Raw genomic sequence first — 20,592 nt, 5'->3', positions numbered from 1 at the left:
AGCCAAAGGCAAAACCAGACCGATCCTCTAGCCAAAGGCAAAACCAGACCGATCGTCTAGCCAAGGGACGTAACTGGACCGATCCTCTAGCCAAGGAGCGTAACCAGACCATTCTTCTATCAAGGTGTCTATCCCTCTTTACATGATCTCCACTCTGTATAACAGGGATTGTCTAGATACCTTCTCCAGGACATCTGTACAAAATATCACTCCCCATAATCAATCTGTTTGCTCATGAAGTATGAACTTTTCTATCTATGAGGTCTCTACTTGCAGACATACTAGGAATGGAGTACCTATATTAAGGAATGAAGGCCATCCTGTCACATACACTTCCCATTACTCTGCTTTAGAATAAGAACTATTAAGAGATTCCAATTCTTAATTAAACCATGGTCCACTGAATCCAGTGACCTCCTATTATGCATTGCTCATCCGTGTGCTGAAGACCAATGTCACGGCCTACTCGAAAAAGGAGACTGGCGTTCTAGGGCAGAGAGCTCAGTTCTCAGCTTGCCTTCTTATTGCTGAGACTCAACACCATGTTAGTTACAGAAAACAAATCCTACCTGACCTCAGTGACATGATAAGAAGACTATGGGATTAATATGGGCTGATGGCTCCTGATGTATGAGATATACCAGAGAGTGTGGGGAGGAGACTGGTCAGATCTCTGGGCTGGTAACACACAGTGACATGATGTGAGGGGGAGAGCAGGAGTATAATAGGAACTGATGGCTCCTGATGTATGAGATACACCAGAGAGTGTGGGGAGGAGACTGGTCAGATCTCTGGGCTGGTAACACAGTGACATGATGTGAGGGAGAGAGCAGGAGTATAACAGGGGCTGATGGCTCCTGATGTATGAGATATGCCAGAGAGTGTGGGGAGGAGACTGGTCAAATCTCTGGGCTGGTAACACAGTGACATTATGTGAAGGGGAGAGTAGTAGTATAATAGGGGTTGAAGGCTCCTGATGTATGAGATACACCAAAGAGTGTGGGGAGGAGACTGTTCAGATCTCTGGGCAGGTAACACAGTGACATGATGTGAAGGGGAGAGCAGGAGTATAATGGGGCTTAAGTCTTCTGATGTATGAGATACACCAGAGAGTGTGGGGAGGAGACTGGTCAGATCTCTGGGCTGGTAACACACAGACATGATGTGAGGCGGAGAGCTGGAGTATAATAGGGGCTGATGGCTCCTGATGTATGAGATACACCAGAGAGTGTGGGGAGGAGACTGGTCAGATATCTGGGCTGGTAACACACAGTGACATGATGCGAGTAGGAGAGCAGGAGTATAATAGGGGCTGATGGCTCCTGATGTATGAGATACACCAGAGAGTGTGGGGAGGAGACTGGTCAGATCTCTGGGCTGGTAACACACAGTGACATGATGTGAGGGGGAGAGCAGAAGTATAATATGGGCTGATGGCTCCTGATGAATGATATACCAGAGAGTGTGGGGAGCAGACTGGTCAGATCTCTGGGCTGGTATCACACAGTGACATGATGTGAGGCGGAGAGCTGGAGTATAATAGGGGCTGATGGCTTCTGATGTATGAGATACACCAGAGAGTGTGGGGAGGAGACTGGTCAGATCTCTGGGCTGGTAACACACAGTGACATGATGTGAGGAGGAGAGCAGGAGTATAATAGAGGTGATGGCTCCTGACTCCACACTGGGAAAATACAAATTCCTCATTAGTTTTTACTGACAGAGGAGGGTGTAGGATAAGAGATTGCTGTAGTGACTGAGGAAGGAGAATATGTGACACTTTCCTGTAATAAGTGTTAATTACTCACCTGTGCTGATATATGTAGGGATCTCCTCCTCCTTAGACTGCTGATCACCCCTCACATACGTCTCTTCTACTTCCTCAATATCTTCTGTCTCTATATCAGTCACATACGTCTCTTCTTCTCCCTCTATATCTTCTGCCTTTATATCAGTCACATACGTCTCCTCTTCTCCATCTATATCTTCTGCCTTTATATCAGTCACATACGTCTCCTCTTCTCCCTCTATATCATCTGCCTTTATATCAGTCACATACGTCTCTTCTTCTCCCTCTATATCTTCTGCCTTTATATCAGTCACATACGTCTCTTCTTCTCCCTCTGTATCTTCTGCCTTCATATCAGTCACATACGTCTCTTCTTCTCCCTCTGTATCTTCTGCCTTCATATCAGTCACATACGTCTCTTTTTCTCCCTCTATATCTTCTGTCTCTCTATCAGTCACATACGTCTCTTCTTCTCCCTCTGTATCTTCTGCCTTCATATCAGTCACATACGTCTCTTCTTCTCCCTCTGTATCTTCTGCCTTCATATCAGTCACATACGTCTCTTTTTCTCCCTCTATATCTTCTGTCTCTCTATCAGTCACATACGTCTCTTCTTCTCCCTCTATATCTTCTGCCTTTATATCAGTCACATACGTCTCCTCTTCTCCATCTATATCTTCTGCCTTTATATCAGTCACATACGTCTCTTCTTCTCCCTCTATATCTTCTGCCTTTATATCAGTCACATACGTCTCCTCTTCTCCATCTATATCTTCTGCCTTTATATCAGTCACATACGTCTCTTCTTCTCCCTCTATATCTTCTGCCTTTATATCAGTCACATACGTCTCTTCTTCTCCCTCTATATCTTCTGCCTTTATATCAGTCACATATGTCTCTTCTTCTCCCTCTGTATCTTTGATTTTAATATTATTTAATCGGGCTTCACCCTATGTAAACAAGACAAATATAATGACACACAGCTCCTCTACACAAATATAGTGACAGTCACTTTGGTATATTGGGGAGACTATAAATCCCACCTACCTGATCCTCCTGTGGGATCCTGTGATTCTCCTCTGTACAGTCCTGGGTATACAGAGGACAGGGACATCTCTCTGGGGTATCTCTGTTACTGGGTCCTTCTGTAGGAGACACACAGTGACTGAGTACAGTGTATATATGTGATTATCAGATGATGTGTGTATATAGGGGGCCCCCATACCTGCTCTCCCCTGTACAATACATGACAGTCTCCTCTTACCCAGTGATGTGAGGGGCCGGTGATTCTCCATTATCACGTCCTTGTACAGACCCCTGTGTTCCTCTATACACTCCACCTCCTGCATGGAGACAGACACAGTGATATGCTGACACCTTACCTTATAGGAACCTGACACACACAGTGATACAGTCATCACTCAGACACATCCCCTGGTGTTACTGTATAATGTCCCATTCCCAGCAGTCACCTCTCCAGTCATCACCCAGACACGCCCCCTGGTGTTACTGTATAATGTCCTATTCTCTGCAGTCATCTCTCCAGTCATCACCCAGACACGTCCCCTGGTGTTACTATATAATGTCCCATTCCCAGCAGTCACCTCTCCAGTCATCACCCAGACACGTCCCCTGGTGTTACTGTATAATGTCCCATTCCCAGCAGTCACCTCTCCAGTCATCACCCAGACACATCCCCTGGTGTTACTTTATAATGTCCTATTCTCGGCAGTCATCTCTCCAGTCATCACCCAGACACGTCCCCTGGTGTTACTGTATAATGTCCCATTCCCAGCAGTCACCCAGTCACCTCTCCAGTCATCACCCAGACACGTCCCCTGGTGTTACTGTATAATGTCCCATTCCCAGCAGTCGCCTCTCCAGTCATCACCCAGACCCATCCCCTGGTGTTACTGTATAATGTCCCATTCCCGGCAGTCACCTCTCCAGTCATCACCCAGACACATCCCCTGGTGTTACTGTATAATGTCCCATTCCCAGCAGTCACCTCTCCAGTCATCGCTCAGACACATCCCCTGGTGTTACTGTATAATGTCCCATTCCCAGCAGTCACCTCTCCAGTCATCACCCAGACACATCTCCTGGTGTTACTGTATAATGTCCCATTCCCAGCAGTCACCTCTCCAGTCATCGCCAAGATACATCCCCTGGTGTTACTGTATAATGTCCTATTTGCAGCAGTCACCTCTCGAGTCATCACCGAGACACACATCCTGGTGTTACTGTATAATGCCCCATTCCCAGCAGTCATCACCCAGACACGCCCCTTGGTGTTACTGTATAATGTCCCATTCCCAGCAGTCACCTCTCCAGTCATCACCCAGACACATCCCCTGGTGTTACTGTATAATGTCCCATTCCCGGCAGTCACCTCTCCAGTCATCACCCAGAAACATCCCCTGGTGTTACTGTATAATGTCCCATTCCCAGCAGTCACCTCTCCAGTCATCGCCCAGACACGTCCCCTGGTGTTACTGTATAATGTCCCATTCCCAGCGGTCACCTCTCCAGTCATCACCCAGAAACTTCCTCTGGTGTTACTGTATAATGTCCCATTCCCAGCAGTCACCTCTCCAGTCATCACCCAGATACATTCCCTGGTGTTACTGTATAATGTCCTATTCGCAGCAGTCACCTCTCCAGTCACCACCCAGACACATCCCCTGGTGTTACTGTATAATGTCCCATTCCCAGCAGTCACTTCTCCAGTCATCACGAGACACATCCACTGGTATTACTGTATAATGGCCATTTCCAGCAGTCACTTCTCCAGTCATCACCCAGACACCCCCCCTGGTGTTACTGTATAATGCCCCATTCCCAGCAGTCACCTCTCCAGTCAACAGCTGAATGATCTTGTTGGTGAGTTCCAGGATCTTTTGGTCATTGTGTCTCTCATGTATTAGTGAGTCAGGTGGAGGCACCGTGATTGGGCTCTGGGTTCTACTCAGTCCTCCTGACACACGGGGATGGCTGTTCAGTATCTCACACTCACTGGATGTCTTCTTCACTACTGTGTAATCCTGTGTAATGGAGGAGACATCAAATATCAATATATACACTCCCAGACCCCCCATCACCTCCCCAGTCCTGTCCCTGTATTATTATTATTATTATTATAGATATAAGTAAAGTCACTGTGACACTCCCAGATCCCCTCACCTCCCCAGTCATGTCCCTGTATTATTACTATAGATATAAGTGATGTCACTGTGATGCTCCCAGATTCCCTCACCTCCCAAGTTATGTCCCTGTATTATTACTATAGATATAAGTGACATCACTGTACCACTCCCAGGTCACCTTACCTCCCCAGTCATGTCCTTGTATTATTACTATAGATATGTGACTTCACAGTGACGCTCCCAGATCCCCTCACCTCGTCAGTCATGTTCTCGTATTATTACAAAAGATATGTGATGTCACAGTGACAATCCCAGATCCCCTACCTCCCGTCATGTCCCTGTATCATGACTAAAAATAATTGATGTTACAGTTACGCTACCATATTCGCTCACCTCCCCATTCATGTCCCTGTATTATTACTATAGATATAAGTGATGTCACTGTGACACTCCCAGATCCCCTCACCCTCCCCAGTCATGTCCCTGTATTATTACTATAGATATAAGTTAGGTTACTGTTATGCTCCGAGATTCCATCACCTCCCAGTCACGTCCCTGTATTATTACTATAGATATAAGTTAGGTCACTGTGATGCTCCCAGATCCCATCACCTCCCCAGTCATGTCCCTGTATTATTACTATAGATATATGTGATGTCACTGTGACACTTCCAGATCCCCTCACCTCCCCAGTCATGTCCCTGTATTATTAATATAAAAGTGATGTCACTGTAGTGCTCCCAGAACCCCTCACCTCCCCAGTCATGTTCCTTTATTAGCACGATAGATATGTGAGGTCACAGTGATGCTCCAAGTTCTCCTCACCTCCCCAGTCATGTCCCTGTATTATTACTTTAGATATAAGTGATGTCACTGTAACACGCCCAGATATCCTCACCTCCACAGTCATGTCCCTGAATTATTACTATAGATAAAAGTGACATCAATGTGATGCTCCCAGATCCCCTCACCTTCCCAATCATGTCCCTGTATTATTACTATAGCTATAGGTTACATCACAGTGACGCTTCCATATCCCCTCACCTCCCCAGTCATGTCCCTGTATTATTACTATAGATATAGGTTAGGTTACTGTGACGCGCCCAGATTCCATCACCTCCCCAGTCACGTCCCTGTAGTATTACTATAGATATAAGTTACATCACAGTGACACTTCCATATCCCCTCACCTCCCCAGTTATGTCCCTGTATTATTACTATAGATATTAGTGATGTCACTGTGACGCTCCCAGATCCCCTCACCTCTCAAGTCACATACGTATTATTAATATAGATATAAGGTCACAGTGGCGCTCCCAGATTCACTCACCTCCACAGTCATGTACCTTTATTATTACTATAGATATAAGTGATGTCACTGTGACATTCCAAGATCCCCTCACCTCCCCAGTCATATACCTGTATTATTACTATAGATAACAGTGACATCACTGTGACGCTCCCAGATCCCCTCACCTCCCCAGTCATGTCTCTGTTTTATTACTATAGATTTAAGTGATGTCACTGTGACACTCCCAGTACCCCTCACGTCCACAGCCATGTCCCTGTATTATTACTAGAGATATATGATGCCACTGTGACACTTACAGATCCCCTCAACTCCCCAGGCATGTCCCTGTATTATTACAGGAGATATATGTGATCTCACTGTGGCACTTCCAGATCCCCTAACATCCCCAGTCATGTCCCTGTATTATTACTATAGATATAAGTGATGTCACTGTGACGCTCGCAGATCTCCTCATCTCCCCAGTCATGTCCCTGTTTTATTACTATAGATTTAAGTGATGTCACTGTGACACTCCCAGTACCCCTCACGTCTACAGTCATGTCCCTGTTTTATTACTATAGATAAAAGTGATGTCACAGTGATGCTCCCAGATCCCCTCACCTCCCCAGTCATGTCCCTGTATTATTACTATAGATATAAGGTCACAATGATGCTCCCAGATCCTCTCACCTCCCCAGTCATGTCCCTGCATTATTACTGTAGATATAAGTGATGTCACTGTAGTGCTCCCAGAATCCCTCACCTCCCCAGTCATGTCCCTGAGTTATTACTATAGATATAAGGACACAGTGATGTTCCCATATCCTATCACCTCCCCATACATGTCCCTGTATTATTACTATAGATATAAGTGCTGTCACTGTGACACTCCCACATCCTCTCACCTCTCCAATCATGTCCCTGTATTATTACTATAGATATATGGTCACAGTGATGTTACCATATCCTATCACCTCCCCATTAATGTCCCTGTATTATTACTATAGATATAAGTGCTGTCACTGTGACACTCTCACATCCTCTCACCTCCCCAGTCATGTCCCTGTATTATTACTATAGATTTAAGGTCACTGTGACGCTCCCAGATCCACTCACCTCCCCAGTCAGCAGGTAGATGATTTCCAGGGTGATTTATATTATCCTCTCAGTCCTGTGACTACTGTCCTTGTCCATCCTCGGTCAATCAGAGATAATACAGAACGTGTGATGTGTAATAAAGACTCCTTTCCCCACAGCTGGAGTTCCTGGTATTAATATAACACATAAAACATATTGCACATGTAACATAGTAAATGTGGAATAGAGTGGTCATTTAATCTTCTATTTCCCCACAACCATAGAGTCCTGGTCAGTGTCTCCGAGGTTCCTGTGACCCAGCCCCATAAGGCTGTACTGCATAGTGGGCCTGATCTAGAGTGTAGCGCTATTGTGGGTGGAGTCACAATGAGCTGATGTTCAGTACACTGTGAAGGGACAGGGTCTCCTGGAAAGGCGACCGGAGACAGGCAAGGGGAAAGGCGGCAAGAGACAGACAGGGGGAAGGCGGCAGGAGACAGGCAGGGGGAAGGAGGCTGGAGACAGACAGGGGAAAGGCGGCTGGAGACAGACAGGGGAAAGGCGGCAGGAGACAGGCAGGGGGAAGGAGGCTGGAGACAGGCAGGGGAAAGGCAGCAGGAGACAGGCAGGGGGAAGGAGGCTGGAGACAGACAGGGGAAAGGCGGCTGGAGACAGACAGGGGAAAGGCGGCAGGAGACAGACAGGGGAAAGGCAGCCGAAGACAGACAGGGGAAAGGCAGCCGAAGACAGACAGGGGAAAGGCAGCCGGAAACAGACAGGGGAGCAGCCGCATGTAGTAACATAGTAAATGTGGAATAGAGTGGTCATTTAATCTTCTATTTCCCCACAACCATAGAGTCCTGGTCAGTGTCTCCGAGGTTCCTGTGACCCAGCCCCATAAGGCTGTACTGCATAGTGGGCCTGATCTAGAGTGTAGCGCTATTGTGGGTGGAGTCACAATGAGCTGATGTTCAGTACACTGTGAAGGGACAGGGTCTCCTGGAAAGGCGACCGGAGACAGGCAAGGGGAAAGGCGGCAAGAGACAGACAGGGGGAAGGCGGCAGGAGACAGGCAGGGGGAAGGAGGCTGGAGACAGACAGGGGAAAGGCGGCTGGAGACAGACAGGGGAAAGGCGGCAGGAGACAGGCAGGGGGAAGGAGGCTGGAGACAGGCAGGGGAAAGGCAGCAGGAGACAGGCAGGGGGAAGGAGGCTGGAGACAGACAGGGGAAAGGCGGCTGGAGACAGACAGGGGAAAGGCGGCAGGAGACAGACAGGGGAAAGGCAGCCGAAGACAGACAGGGGAAAGGCAGCCGAAGACAGACAGGGGAAAGGCAGCCGGAAACAGACAGGGGAGCAGCCGCATGTAGTAACATGAGTTGGGGCTTGGACGGGGTCAGTAGCAGCAGCCACGAGCGGGGTACAGTGTCAGCTGCCTGCAGACTATAACTCGGCCCTCCCATACCAGAGGCTCCTGCCATGCTAGACCCGCAGCCCCCTGCCCCCTACCCACACCCTCTGCAGCCTAGGAAGGATGAGCTGCTGGGAGCCCCCTGAGGCGGGTGAGCAAGGAAGCCCCCTGGAGGAGTAACTGACGCTCTCTCTGTGCCTGCTTATAGATGCTGCCCTCCCCTACTTGCTGCATGGGTGCAGATGTTGGCAGCGCACACAGCATGTTGGCGCTGGGCAGGTCTGTGATGGTATACACCTTAGGATTAGCAGCCACCTGGAGAGGGGTAGCCGGCCTCCTCATACAAAGAGACAAATGTGGGGAATACCAGGTAGGCGCTCTATCCAAATGATGCAACAAAAAATAATGAAAAACACTGTTTATTACACACAAGAGCGGGTCTGCAGTATTAACTTTGTGCCGCAAGGACTACCAACACTGGTGCAGTGACTACTGACCACCATCACATCTATACACATGTGACTCACTTTGTTGTTACACCGGAACTAAGCGGATGGACAATTACCATATAAAGGTCATTCTGGTTCAGGACACATTCCTGTATGAACCATATCAGCTGGAGGATTTCTTCTCACTCACACTGTGCGCTGCTAATTTACTATAAGAGACTGACAAAACCTCTGAGAGTCTCCTATGTAGAAGGATCAGCGTTTTCCTTTTACATGGATCTTATCAGTGATACCTTTGTGTATACTCATTGTGTATATTATTTATACCAGAGATATCATACACCTCAGGGTAACACCCATTAGTATATGTTTTGCTCTATATTACTGTTTATATTGTTTTTATGTTTTGTTGCATCATTTGGATAGCGCGCTACCTGGTATTCCCCACATTTGCACACAGCATGGGGCTCAGTAACAGCCCGGCTGCCGGCACGTATACAAAATAATAGGTTGCCTATAGAATAATAGTAAACGCAAGGCACAGCTGCTGCAGAAACTCTTGTTACATACATGACGTCACTCTCTTCTGATACCGGCATTATATAATACAACCCGGTGTCTCTACAGCAGATGGCCGTCGTTATACGTGTGGCGCCTCCTAGCGGGCATTTCACATCTTACACCATTATAGTGACGTGACTGCTGGGGGGGACGGCAATGTGGGGCTCAGCCTGCAGCTGTCACACTGCCAGTGGTGTAGTAATGCTCTGCAGCTGTCACACTGCCAGTGGTGTAGTAATGCTCTGCAGCTGTCACACTGCCAGTGGTGTAGTAATGCTCTGCAGCTGACATAATAATAATAATAATAATAATAATAATAATAACAGGACACCACAGGCTGCTCCCACTGTATAATAACAATAAGAGGACACCACAGGCTGCTCCCCCTGTATAATAATAATAATAATAATAACAGGACACCACAGGCCGCTCCCCATGTGTAATAATAATGACAGGACACCACAGGCTGCTCCCCCTGTACAGTAAGACGTCATTACCTGATCTCCACGGACATTGGGAGGCTGCAGCAGTCGATGAAAACTCACTTCCTGCATGTGGACCGCACAGTCCGGAAGTAAGGTGGAACGCACAGGCAGGAAGTAGGGCATGATTGGCAAAGGCTGCTTACTGGTTACTGGGTTCTCCGCTACTACACCCCGCCCATATTCCCGGTATATGCAAGCTATGTTAACACACATGTCCTCAGTGCAGGAGGCCGGCGGCCATTTTCTTGTAGACCAGTCCGGCAGCAGCAATAGGTTCCCTGGCCATGTAGTGACGTCAGGAGCGGCGGCCATTTTCCCCTGGTCTGAGCTCCGCCTTCCTTCTATCATTCCCACAAGGCAGCAGGAGCAGAGAGCAGCCATTGCTGTGTCTGGCAGCAGGTAATGATATTATTATTATTATTATTATTCTATAGGCTGAGCAGCTCTGGTGTCAGGTTCTGTACTACAGGGGGAGCAGCCTCTGGTGCCTTGTTATAGTGCAGCTGGAGCAGCCTCTGGTGCTGCATTATCCCTGTACAGGTGGCTGACACTCTAGTGTCCTATTACCGTAATACAGGTGGCGCAGACCCCGCCTTTACCGTAATACAGGTGGAGCAGACCCCGCCTTTACCGTAATACAAGTGGCGCAGACCCCGCCTTTACCGTAATACAGGTGGCGCAGACCCCGCCGTTACCGTAATACAGGTGGCGCAGACCCCGCCGTTACCGTAATACAGGTGGCGCAGACCCCGCCGTTACCGTAATACAGGGGGCGCAGACCCCGCCGTTACCGTAATACAGGTGGCGCAGACCCAGCCGTTACCGTATTACAGGTGGCGCAGACCCAGCCGTTACCGTAATACAGGAGGAGCAGACCCCGTCGTTACCGTAATACAGGTGTCACAGACCCCACTGTTACCGTAATACAGGTGGCGCAGACCCCGCCGTTACCGTAATACAGGAGGCGCAGACCCCGCCGTTACAGTAATACAGGCGGCGCAGACCCCACCGTTACCGTAATACAGGTGGCGCAGACCCCGTCGTTACTGTAATACAGGTGGCGCAAACCCCGTCGTTACTGTAATACAGGTGGCGCAGACCCCGCCGTTACAGTAATACAGGTGGCGCAGACCCCGCCGTTACAGTAATACAGGTGGCGCAGACCCCGCCATTACCATAATACAGGTGTCGCAGCCCCTGCCGTTACCGTAATACAGGTGGCGCAGACCCCGCCGTTACAGTAATACAGGTGGCGCAGACCCCGCCATTACCATAATACAGGTGTCGCAGCCCCTGCCTTTACCGTAATACAGGTGGTGCAGACCCCGCCGTTACTGTAATACAGGTGGTGCAGACCCCGCCGATACCGTAATACAGGTGGCGCAGACCCCGCCATTACCGTAATACAGGTGGTGCAGACCCCGCCGTTACCGTAATAAAAGTGGCGCAGACCCTGCCGTTACCGTAATACAGGTGGTGCAGACCCTGCCGTTACCGTAATAAAGGTGGCGCAGACCCCGCCGTTACCGTAATACAGGTGGTGCAGACCCTGCCGTTACCGTAATACAGGTGGTGCAGACCCCGCCGTTACCGTAATACAGGTGGTGCAGACCCTGTCGTTACTGTAATACAGGTTGTGCAGACCCCGCCGTTACCGTAATACAGGTGGCGCAGATCCCGCCGTTACCATAATACAGGAGGCGCAGACCCCGCCGTTACCGTAATACAGGTGGCGCAGACCCCACCGTTACCATAATAGAGGTAGCGCAGACCCCACCATTACCGTAATACAGGTGGCGCAAGACCCCGCCGTTACCGTAATACAGGTGGCTCAGACCCCGCCGTTACCGTAATACAGGTGGCTCAGACCCCGCCGTTACCGTTATACAGGTGGTGAAGACCCCGTCGTTACCGTAATACAGGTGGCGCAAGACCCCGCTGTTACCGTTATACAGGTGGCTCAGACCCCGCCGTTACCGTAATACAGGTGGTGCAGTCCCCGCCGTTACTGTAATATAGGTGGTGCAGACCCCGCCGATACCGTAATACAGGTGGTGCAGACCCCGCCATTACCGTAATACAGGTGGTGCAGACCCGCCGTTACCGTAATAAAGGTGGCGCAGACCCTGCCGTTACCGTAATACAGGTGGTGCAGACCCCGCCGTTACCGTAATAAAGGTGGCGCAGACCCCGCCGTTACCGTAATACAGGTGGCTCAGACCCCGCCGTTACCGTTATACAGGTGGTGAAGACCCCGTCGTTACCGTAATACAGGTGGCGCAAGACCCCGCTGTTACCGTAATACAGGTGGCTCAGACCCCGCCGTTACCGTAATACAGGTGGTGCAGACCCCGCCGTTACTGTAATATAGGTGGTGCAGACCCCGCCGATACCGTAATACAGGTGGTGCAGACCCCGCCATTACCGTAATACAGGTGGTGCAGACCCGCCGTTACCGTAATAAAGGTGGCGCAGACCCTGCCGTTACCGTAATACAGGTGGTGCAGACCCCGCCATTACCGTAATAAAGGTGGCGCAGACCCCGCCGTTACCGTAATACAGGTGGTGCAGACCCTGCTGTTACCGTAATACAGGTGGTGCAGACCCCGCCGTTACCGTAATACAGGTGGTGCAGACCCTGTCGTTACCGTAATACAGGTGGTTCAGACCCCGCCGTTACCGTAATACAGGTGGCGCAGACCCCGCCGTTACCGTAATACAGGTGGCGCAGACCCTGCCGTTACCATAATACAGGAGGCGCAGACCCCGTCGTTACCGTAATACAGGTGGCGCAGACCCCACCGTTACCATAATAGAGGTAGCGCAGACCCCACCATTACCGTAATACAGGTGGCGCAAGACCCCGCCGTTACCGTAATACAGGTGGCTCAGACCCCGCCGTTACCGTAATACAGGTGGCTCAGACCCCGCCGTTACCGTTATACAGGTGGTGAAGACCCCGTCGTTACCGTAATACAGGTGGCGCAAGACCCCGCTGTTACCGTAATACAGGTGGCTCAGACCCCGCCGTTACCGTAATACAGGTGGTGCAGACCCGGTTGTTACCGTAATACAGGTGGCGCAAGACCCAGCCGTTATCGTAATACAGGAGGCGCAGACCCCGCCGTTACTGTGATACAGGTGGCGCAGTCCCCACCCTTACCGTAATACAGGTGGCGCAAGACCCCGACGTTACTGTAATACAGGGCTCAGACCCTGCCGTTACCGTAATACAGGTGGCGCAGTCCCCACCCTTACCGTAGTACAGAGGGCGCACACCCCGCCGTTACCGTGATACAGGTGGCGCAGACCCCGCCGTTACTGTAATTCAATAAACGGGACATTACAGGTGTTGTGTCCTGTGGCATTGTACTATACAGGTGGAGCGGCATATGTTGTATTAATATTCAGGGGAGCTGTATTAAAATACAGGGGAGTGGCATGTGTTGTCCTACTGTACAGGGGGAGCGACCTGGGGCATCCTCCTATACAGGGGTAGTGGATTATGACATCCTACTATACAGGGGGAGCAGCCTGTGTTGCCCTTTTATACAGGGTAAGTGGCCTGTGGTGTCTTGTTACTTTTATTATATAGGGTGAGCGACATGTATTGTCTTTCTATACAGAAGGAGTGGCCTGTGTTGTCATATTACAGGGGTAGCATCCTGTACTGTCATAGTATACAGGGGGAGCTGCCTGTGTTGTCACAATATACAAGTGGAGGGACCTGTGGTGTCTTGTTACTAGTATTATATAGGGTGATCGGAATGTATTTTCTTTCTATACAGAAGGCATGGCCTGTGTTGTCATAATATACAGGGGCAGCGGCCTGTGTTGTCATAATATACAGGGGTAGCTTCCTGTGCTGTCATAGTATACAGGGGGTGCGGCATGTGTTGTCATAATATACAGGGGTAGCTTTCTGTGCTGTCATAGTATACAGGGGGAGCGGCCTGTGTTGTATTTATTATTTATTAGCAGTTTCTTATATAGCGCAGCATATTCCGTTGCGCTTTACAATTAGAACAACAGTAATAGAACAAAACAGGGTAAAAACAGACAGACATAGAGGTAGGAAGGCCCTGCTCGCAAGCTTACAATCTATGGGGGAATAGGCATTGATACAGAAGGATTGATGCTACCTGTTGCATAATGGTCCACCAGATTGCTAGGTTCTTAATGGGTTGTATGATATGATCACCCAGCGATGAGATGAGGTATAGATTGAGAACAGCAGAGGACCCAAGACTGAGCCTTGCGGTACTCCAACTTGTAGAGGTATAGAAGAAGAGGTAGAATCAGAGAAGTGAACACTGAAAGAGCGATTAGATAGGTAGGATGAGAACCAGGAGAGGACCGTGTCCTGAAGACCTAGAGATTGTAGTATTTGTATGAGAAGAGAGTGGTCAATGATGTCATAAGCAGCAGAGAGATCTAGAAGAATGAGTAGTGTGTAATGGGCTTTAGATCTAGCAGTGACCAGATCATTCACTACTTTGGTCAGTGCCATCTCTGTGGAGCGTTGGGCATGAAAGCCTGACTGAAGTGGGTCCAATAAGTTGTGGGAGTTAAGAAAGTGTGTAAGGCAAGTGTAGGCAAGACTCTCAAGTAGCTTGGAGGGATATGGTAGCTGAGAAATGGGACGGTAGTTAGAGAGTGTGTTTGGGTCAGAGTTGTGTTTGTTTAGACTGGGAGTAATCACTGCATGCTTAAACAGAGAAGGAAAGATACCAGTAGAGAGAGAGATTACAGATTTTAGTTAAGGTTGGGATAAGCACAGGAGACAAAGTTTTACTGACTTGTGAGGGTATAGGATCAAGAGGAGAGGTAGTGGAGTAGGAGGATGGAAAGACTGATGATACTTCATCTTCACTTGGGATCAAATGAAGAGAAAGTGCCAGAGGGTTCAGGTAGGGAATTGAGCAGGTCACTGGCTGAGGAAGAGCATACCATTTCATCTCGGATTTTATCAATCTTATCCTTGAAGTAGGAAGCAAGTTCTTGTGCACTGATACACAAAACACTATTATTTGCAGCGCCTGCATCAATTTAATAAAATCAGAAAAAATATTTTAAAAAAATGAAATGGTGGGGACAATGCTTGGTATACGTTCACCAATATATAGGAGTTGTGTATTGCTCCTATTAGGAATGACTAGACAAAAGAAATATAATAGGGGCGCTCATATATCAAAACACTGTACCCAACAAGATAACAGCCATGGAGTCCCAATAGTTATTAAAATTACTTTATTATAAATAACTAATACTTTTGTATCTGTATATATTGCTATTAAATATTAACTATTCTTGTACAATTGTGTAGCAATTTCATAACACTTGTATAATTAATTAACAGTACTTACAGACTCATATAAAAAGCAGCTAGAATCCAAATACATATATTAATGTAATTGTTCAGTGGTAACATGACCAATATATCCAACCGGGCGTCCCCGGAAAGAAAATATTCGTTGTGGCTTAAAAACAACTGCTGGAAGATAAAAACACGTTTATATGCCAAGTCCAGGTGGGTGCCGGCGCGGAACTGATGAGAAGAGAACCGTCAAGTCCATTGGTGGAAAATCCGTTATGCGCTTGATGTATATTCTCCTCCAGGATTAAATCACCTCTTCCACTATAGCTGGATTGTATGGGTAACGGTCCCAAGATGGTAACACTGTTGATAGAAGCGGCGTGTGGACCGTGTCCACAGCTGGGATGGAATTGCCGCTAAATAGTGAAGATCTCGTGGTGGATATATAAACCATAGTCAATTTTTCAGACTGGGGGCAGTTTGGATTCCCGTCTCTTATACGGGACTTGAGGTGACTCGTACCTTGTTTGTGCTGCCGATACAGCTTTACCATTGGGCTGATTGGCCCTGGGATATGGGCGCTGTTGGTATTGTCGGCATGTGAACCGCTGTTGCGGCGAGATCGATAAGGCCGCTGTATAAGGCCGTATGGTGAGAGTCCCGTGGTGGATTGTCAGAATTCGTTTGGATCTCCCAGTGTGAAAACATATTAGCAGGGACTGAGGTTCACGGAATAACTAGTTTATTAAAGCAACGTACAACTGTAAACAATAAATATAAAGCAGGAATAACTAGAGAACACAAAGGGAAAACTGAGGAGACATGGGAAGCCAGGAAACTGAGTACATGAGAATGATGTAGACTGTGGTAGAGTATGCACGTACCAGGGTTGCAGGATTGCACTGTAACTGGAACACAGGATGGCACTGATGATTTGTAAACTTGTGTACGGTGACCAAAGGTGCTGATGAGTTAAGGAACTTGTGAATGATGATTGAAGACACTGGTGATTTGCAGACTTGTAAATGGTGACTGAAGATCATACATGCCTACCTGGCCCTCTCCATGAGGGAGAAAATGCTCTGTTTCTGGACTTTCCTGGTAATGTATGATTGCCATCACCTGTGGTGAGCCAGGTAATTGATAAGAAAGGTGTTTCACCACAGGTGGTTGCAATCATACATTACCAGGAAAGTCCAGGAACAGAGCATTTTCTCCCTCATGGAGAGGGTCAGGTAGGCAAGTATGCTGAAGATGCTGATGAGTTAAGGAACTTGTGAATGATGATTGAAAACACAGATGATTTGCAAAGTTGTAAGCGATGACTGAAGACGCTGATGATTCCAGGAACTTGAGAATAATGGTTAAAGACACTGGTGGTTTGCAGAGTAGTATACGGTGACTGGAGACACTGATGATTCTAGGAACTTGAAAATGATACTTAAAGACTGATGCAGACACTGACTCCCAGCACGCTGATGACCGAGACACATTAAAGTCCAGAAGCTGCTTGAGAACGCTGGAAGCTGTGCAGCAGTTAATGCTGGAAGCACCGGAGACAATGGGGTAGACTGCGGAGAAACTCGCTGGGAACGAGAGCACTGGCAGTTCTTTGGTCGATTTAGCAGCAGAGATCAGCATGACCAGGACCAGGAGCTGTAACAATCTTGACTCAATGAATTGGCAACAGGGAGCCTGTGTGGCTGGCCTAAGTAGTGAGTACAGGTGCTGCTCACAGCTGTGGCAGCAGCCACTAATCAAGCTGCAGATACAGAGCAGCACTCTGAACACCGGAGCAGAGAGCGCCACCCCAGGCATGGAGGAGAAACTACATGGGATTGATCGGTAACATTCAAACAGGGCCGGTATATGGAGTAACCACCTGGACTGGTTTGTGCTGTTGTAGGCACTGATAGTAGCTAGTGGGGGAGGTGAGGGAGGGTAAAGAAGTGATTTAAATGTATTAAAAAGTTGCTTGGGGTTGGTGGCATGAGAAGAGATGAGAGATTAGAAATATGTTTGGCAGTGTCCAGGGCCTGATGATAGGAGTGGTAGGTGGTCTTATATCTGAAGATTCTGAGATTTACGCCACTGACGTTCTACTTTACGTGACAGTTTTTGTAGGTGTCTTGATGATTTAGAGTGCCATGGTTGACATCTAAGCCTACGTGGAGTGTGATGGGTAGCTGGAGCCACTTCATCAAGGGCACTCTCTAGGGTCTTGTGCAGGTGGGATACAGCAGTGTCAGGTGTGGTAAATGTAGAGATTGGTGAGAGCAGTTGTTGCAGAGAAGTGGAAAGTTGTTGAAAATGTATATTGTTAGTATTTCTGCAGGTCTTAGGAGGCTTGCTAGGTTTTAGTGTCATAGAATTTAGAGTAATAGAAGAGATTGTGAAGGTGATCAGGTTGTGATCAGAGAGAGGGAAAGGAGTGTTAATGAATTCAGAAACTGAGCAGTGCCTGGTGAACACAAGATCAAGGCAGTGGCCCTCCTGATGAGTAGAGGAGTCAGACCATTGGGTGAGGCCAAGAGAGGAGGTTAGAGAGAAGAGTTTGGAGGCATGAACAGATTGTGGACTGTCAAGAGCTAAATTGAAATCGCCCTTAATGATGGTGGAGATGTCAGAGGATAAGATGTGCAGAAGCCAGGCAGAAAAATCTTCTAGAAATTGTTGTTCGAGTTGCCCAGGAGGGCGATAGATAGCTGCAAAATGCAGAGAGAATAGGTAAAAATCCTGATAGAGTGAACTTCAAATTATGTGAATGCGAGTGATGGAACCTGAGGTAGAACAGTGTATGTGAAAAATTGGAACAGTAAGATTCCAACCCCACCACCTTTATAATTACCAGGCCTGGGGGTGTGTGTGAAGTGGAAACCACCGTGTGACAGTGCTGCAGGGGAGGCCGAGTCTGATTGTGTGAGCCATGTTTCTGTTATAGCCAGCAGATTAAAGTTGTGAGAGATAAAGAGGTCATGGATGGATGGTAATTTGTTACAAGCAGAGCATGCATTCCATAAGCCACATTTTAGTGACTTGGAGGGGGATGGGAGACACGTGATATTTATGAGGTTAGATGGATTTCTATGTTGTTATGAGATAGCTGAGTGTGAGAGGGACAGGTGGTTGGGGCCTGGATTTGGTGATATGGCACCAGCTAATAAAAGCAGAAGAGTGAGATAAATATTGTTGGATGTTTGCGAGTGTTTATTCTGGTGGCCAATTGTGGTTGTCAAAGTACTTGCAGAGAAGTAAGTATAAAGCTCATGAGTGGTTAGAAGAGGGGAGTGGAGAATAGAAGCTGTAATGTGCACAGAGGGGTGAGTTTTAGGGTGAGTGTAGAATGTGTTCAATTTGGTGAGAATTCCATGAATTGAAATAAGAAACAATAGTTTGATGAACATGCTGTGGTCGTTTGTGAGATAATTTTGGGTTAAGTTGTCTAGGAATAAGTTGTTTAAGTAAATTACCTTTCCTTGATGGTGCTCAATGTTTGTTCAACTGTTTATTTAACTGTTCAGATAACACACTATATTATACATTATTACATTATACAGTAACACCAGGGGATGTGTCTGGGTGATGACTGGAGAGGTGACTGCTGGGAATGGGACATTATACAGTAACACCAGGGGATGTGTCTGGGTGATGACTGGAGAGGTGACTGCCAGGAATGGGGCATTATACAGTAACACCAGGGGATGTGTATGGGTGATGACTGGAGAGGTGACTTCTGGGGATGGGAACATTATACAGTAACACCAGGGGATGTGTCTGGGTGAGGACTGGAGAAGTGACTGCTGGGAATGGGACATTATACAGTAACACCAGGGGGGGTGTCTGGGTGATGAATTGAGAGGTGACTGCTGGGAATGGTGCATTATACAATAACACCAGGAGACATGTCTGGGTGATGACTGGAGAGGTGACTGCCGGGAATGGGGCATTATACAATAACACCAGGGGACGTATCTGGGTGATGACTGGAGAGGTGACTGCTGGGAATGGGGCATTATACAGTAACACCGGGGGACGTGTCTGGGTGATGACTGGAGAGGTGACTGATGGGAATGGGACATTATACAGTAACACCGGGGGACGTGTCTGGGTGATGACTGGAGAGGTGACTGCTGGGAATGGGACATTATACAGTAACATCAGGGGATGTGTCTGGGTATGACTGGAGAAGTGACTGCTGGGAATGGGGCATTATACAGTAACACTAGGGGACGTGTCTAGGTGATGACTGGAGGGGTGACTGCTGGGAATGGGGCATTATACAGTAACACCAGGGGGACGTGTCTGGGTGATGACTGTATCACTGTGTGTGTCAGGTTCCTATAAGGTGTCAGGATGTCACTGTCTATGTCTCCATGCAGGAGGGGGAGTATATAGAGGAACACGGGTTTCTATACAAGGACATGATGATGGAGAATCACTGGCCCCTCACATCACTGGGTAAGAGGAGACTATCATGTATTGTACAGGGGAGAGCAGGTATGGGGGCCCTTATATACACATCACCTGATAATCACATTTCTCTGACGTCCTTGTGGATGCTGGGACTCCGTCAGGACCATGGGGAATAGCGGCTCCGCAGGAGACTGAGCACAAAAGTAAAAGCTTTAGGACTACCCGGTGTGCACTGGCTCCTCCCCCTATGACCCTCCACCAAGCCTCAGTTAGATTTTTGTGCCCGAACGAGAAGGGTGCATACTAGGTGGCTCTCCTGAGCTGCTTAGAGTAAAAGTTTAAATTAGGTTTTTTATTTTCAGTGAGTCCTGCTGGCAACAGGCTCACTGCATCGAGGGACTAAGGGGAGAAGAAGTGAACTCACCTGCGTGCAGAGTGGATTGGGCTTCTTAGGCTACTGGACATTAGCTCCAGAGGGACCGATCACAGGCCCAGCCATGGATGGGTCCCAGAGCCGCGCCGCCGGCCCCCTTACAGAGCCAGAAGACAAGAAGAGTCCGGAAAATCGGCGGCAGAAGACGTCCTGTCTTCAATAAGGTAGCGCAAAGCACCGCAGCTGTGCGCCATTGCTCTCAGCACACTTCACACTCCGGT

General features: G+C 48.2%; 3 protein-coding genes across 3 annotated transcripts in view; 2 read left to right on the top strand and 1 right to left on the bottom strand.

Moving 5' to 3' along the window:
- LOC134983908 (zinc finger protein 420-like) overlaps nucleotides 1-10,302 on the bottom strand; it is a 37,312-nt gene extending 27,010 nt beyond the window's left edge. Inside the window, exons 1-6 of the mRNA XM_063949519.1 lie at nucleotides 10,221-10,302; nucleotides 7,343-7,491; nucleotides 4,642-4,833; nucleotides 3,054-3,132; nucleotides 2,837-2,934; nucleotides 1,809-2,739 (exon numbers count right to left, since the gene is read on the bottom strand). Coding sequence (XP_063805589.1) covers nucleotides 1,809-2,739; nucleotides 2,837-2,934; nucleotides 3,054-3,084 — 1,060 coding nt within the window. The 5' untranslated portion in view covers nucleotides 3,085-3,132; nucleotides 4,642-4,833; nucleotides 7,343-7,491; nucleotides 10,221-10,302. The remainder of the gene's footprint in view (nucleotides 1-1,808; nucleotides 2,740-2,836; nucleotides 2,935-3,053; nucleotides 3,133-4,641; nucleotides 4,834-7,342; nucleotides 7,492-10,220) is intronic.
- The window catches only part of LOC134983913 (oocyte zinc finger protein XlCOF6-like), a 127,435-nt gene that overhangs the window by 71,231 nt on the left and 35,612 nt on the right, over nucleotides 1-20,592 (top strand). The gene's annotated exons all lie outside the window — the stretch shown is intronic.
- The window catches only part of LOC134983916 (uncharacterized), a 29,524-nt gene continuing 28,830 nt past the window's right edge, over nucleotides 19,899-20,592 (top strand). The window contains exon 1 of the mRNA XM_063949526.1: nucleotides 19,899-19,983. Within this exon, the coding sequence (XP_063805596.1) occupies nucleotides 19,899-19,983 (85 nt within the window). The remainder of the gene's footprint in view (nucleotides 19,984-20,592) is intronic.

The sequence above is a fragment of the Pseudophryne corroboree genome (assembly GCF_028390025.1).
Source record: "Pseudophryne corroboree isolate aPseCor3 chromosome 3 unlocalized genomic scaffold, aPseCor3.hap2 SUPER_3_unloc_29, whole genome shotgun sequence".
Lineage (NCBI taxonomy): Eukaryota > Metazoa > Chordata > Amphibia > Anura > Myobatrachidae > Pseudophryne > Pseudophryne corroboree.
Note: the sequence above shows the minus strand (reverse complement) of the source record. Positions and strands in the feature narration are given on the sequence as shown.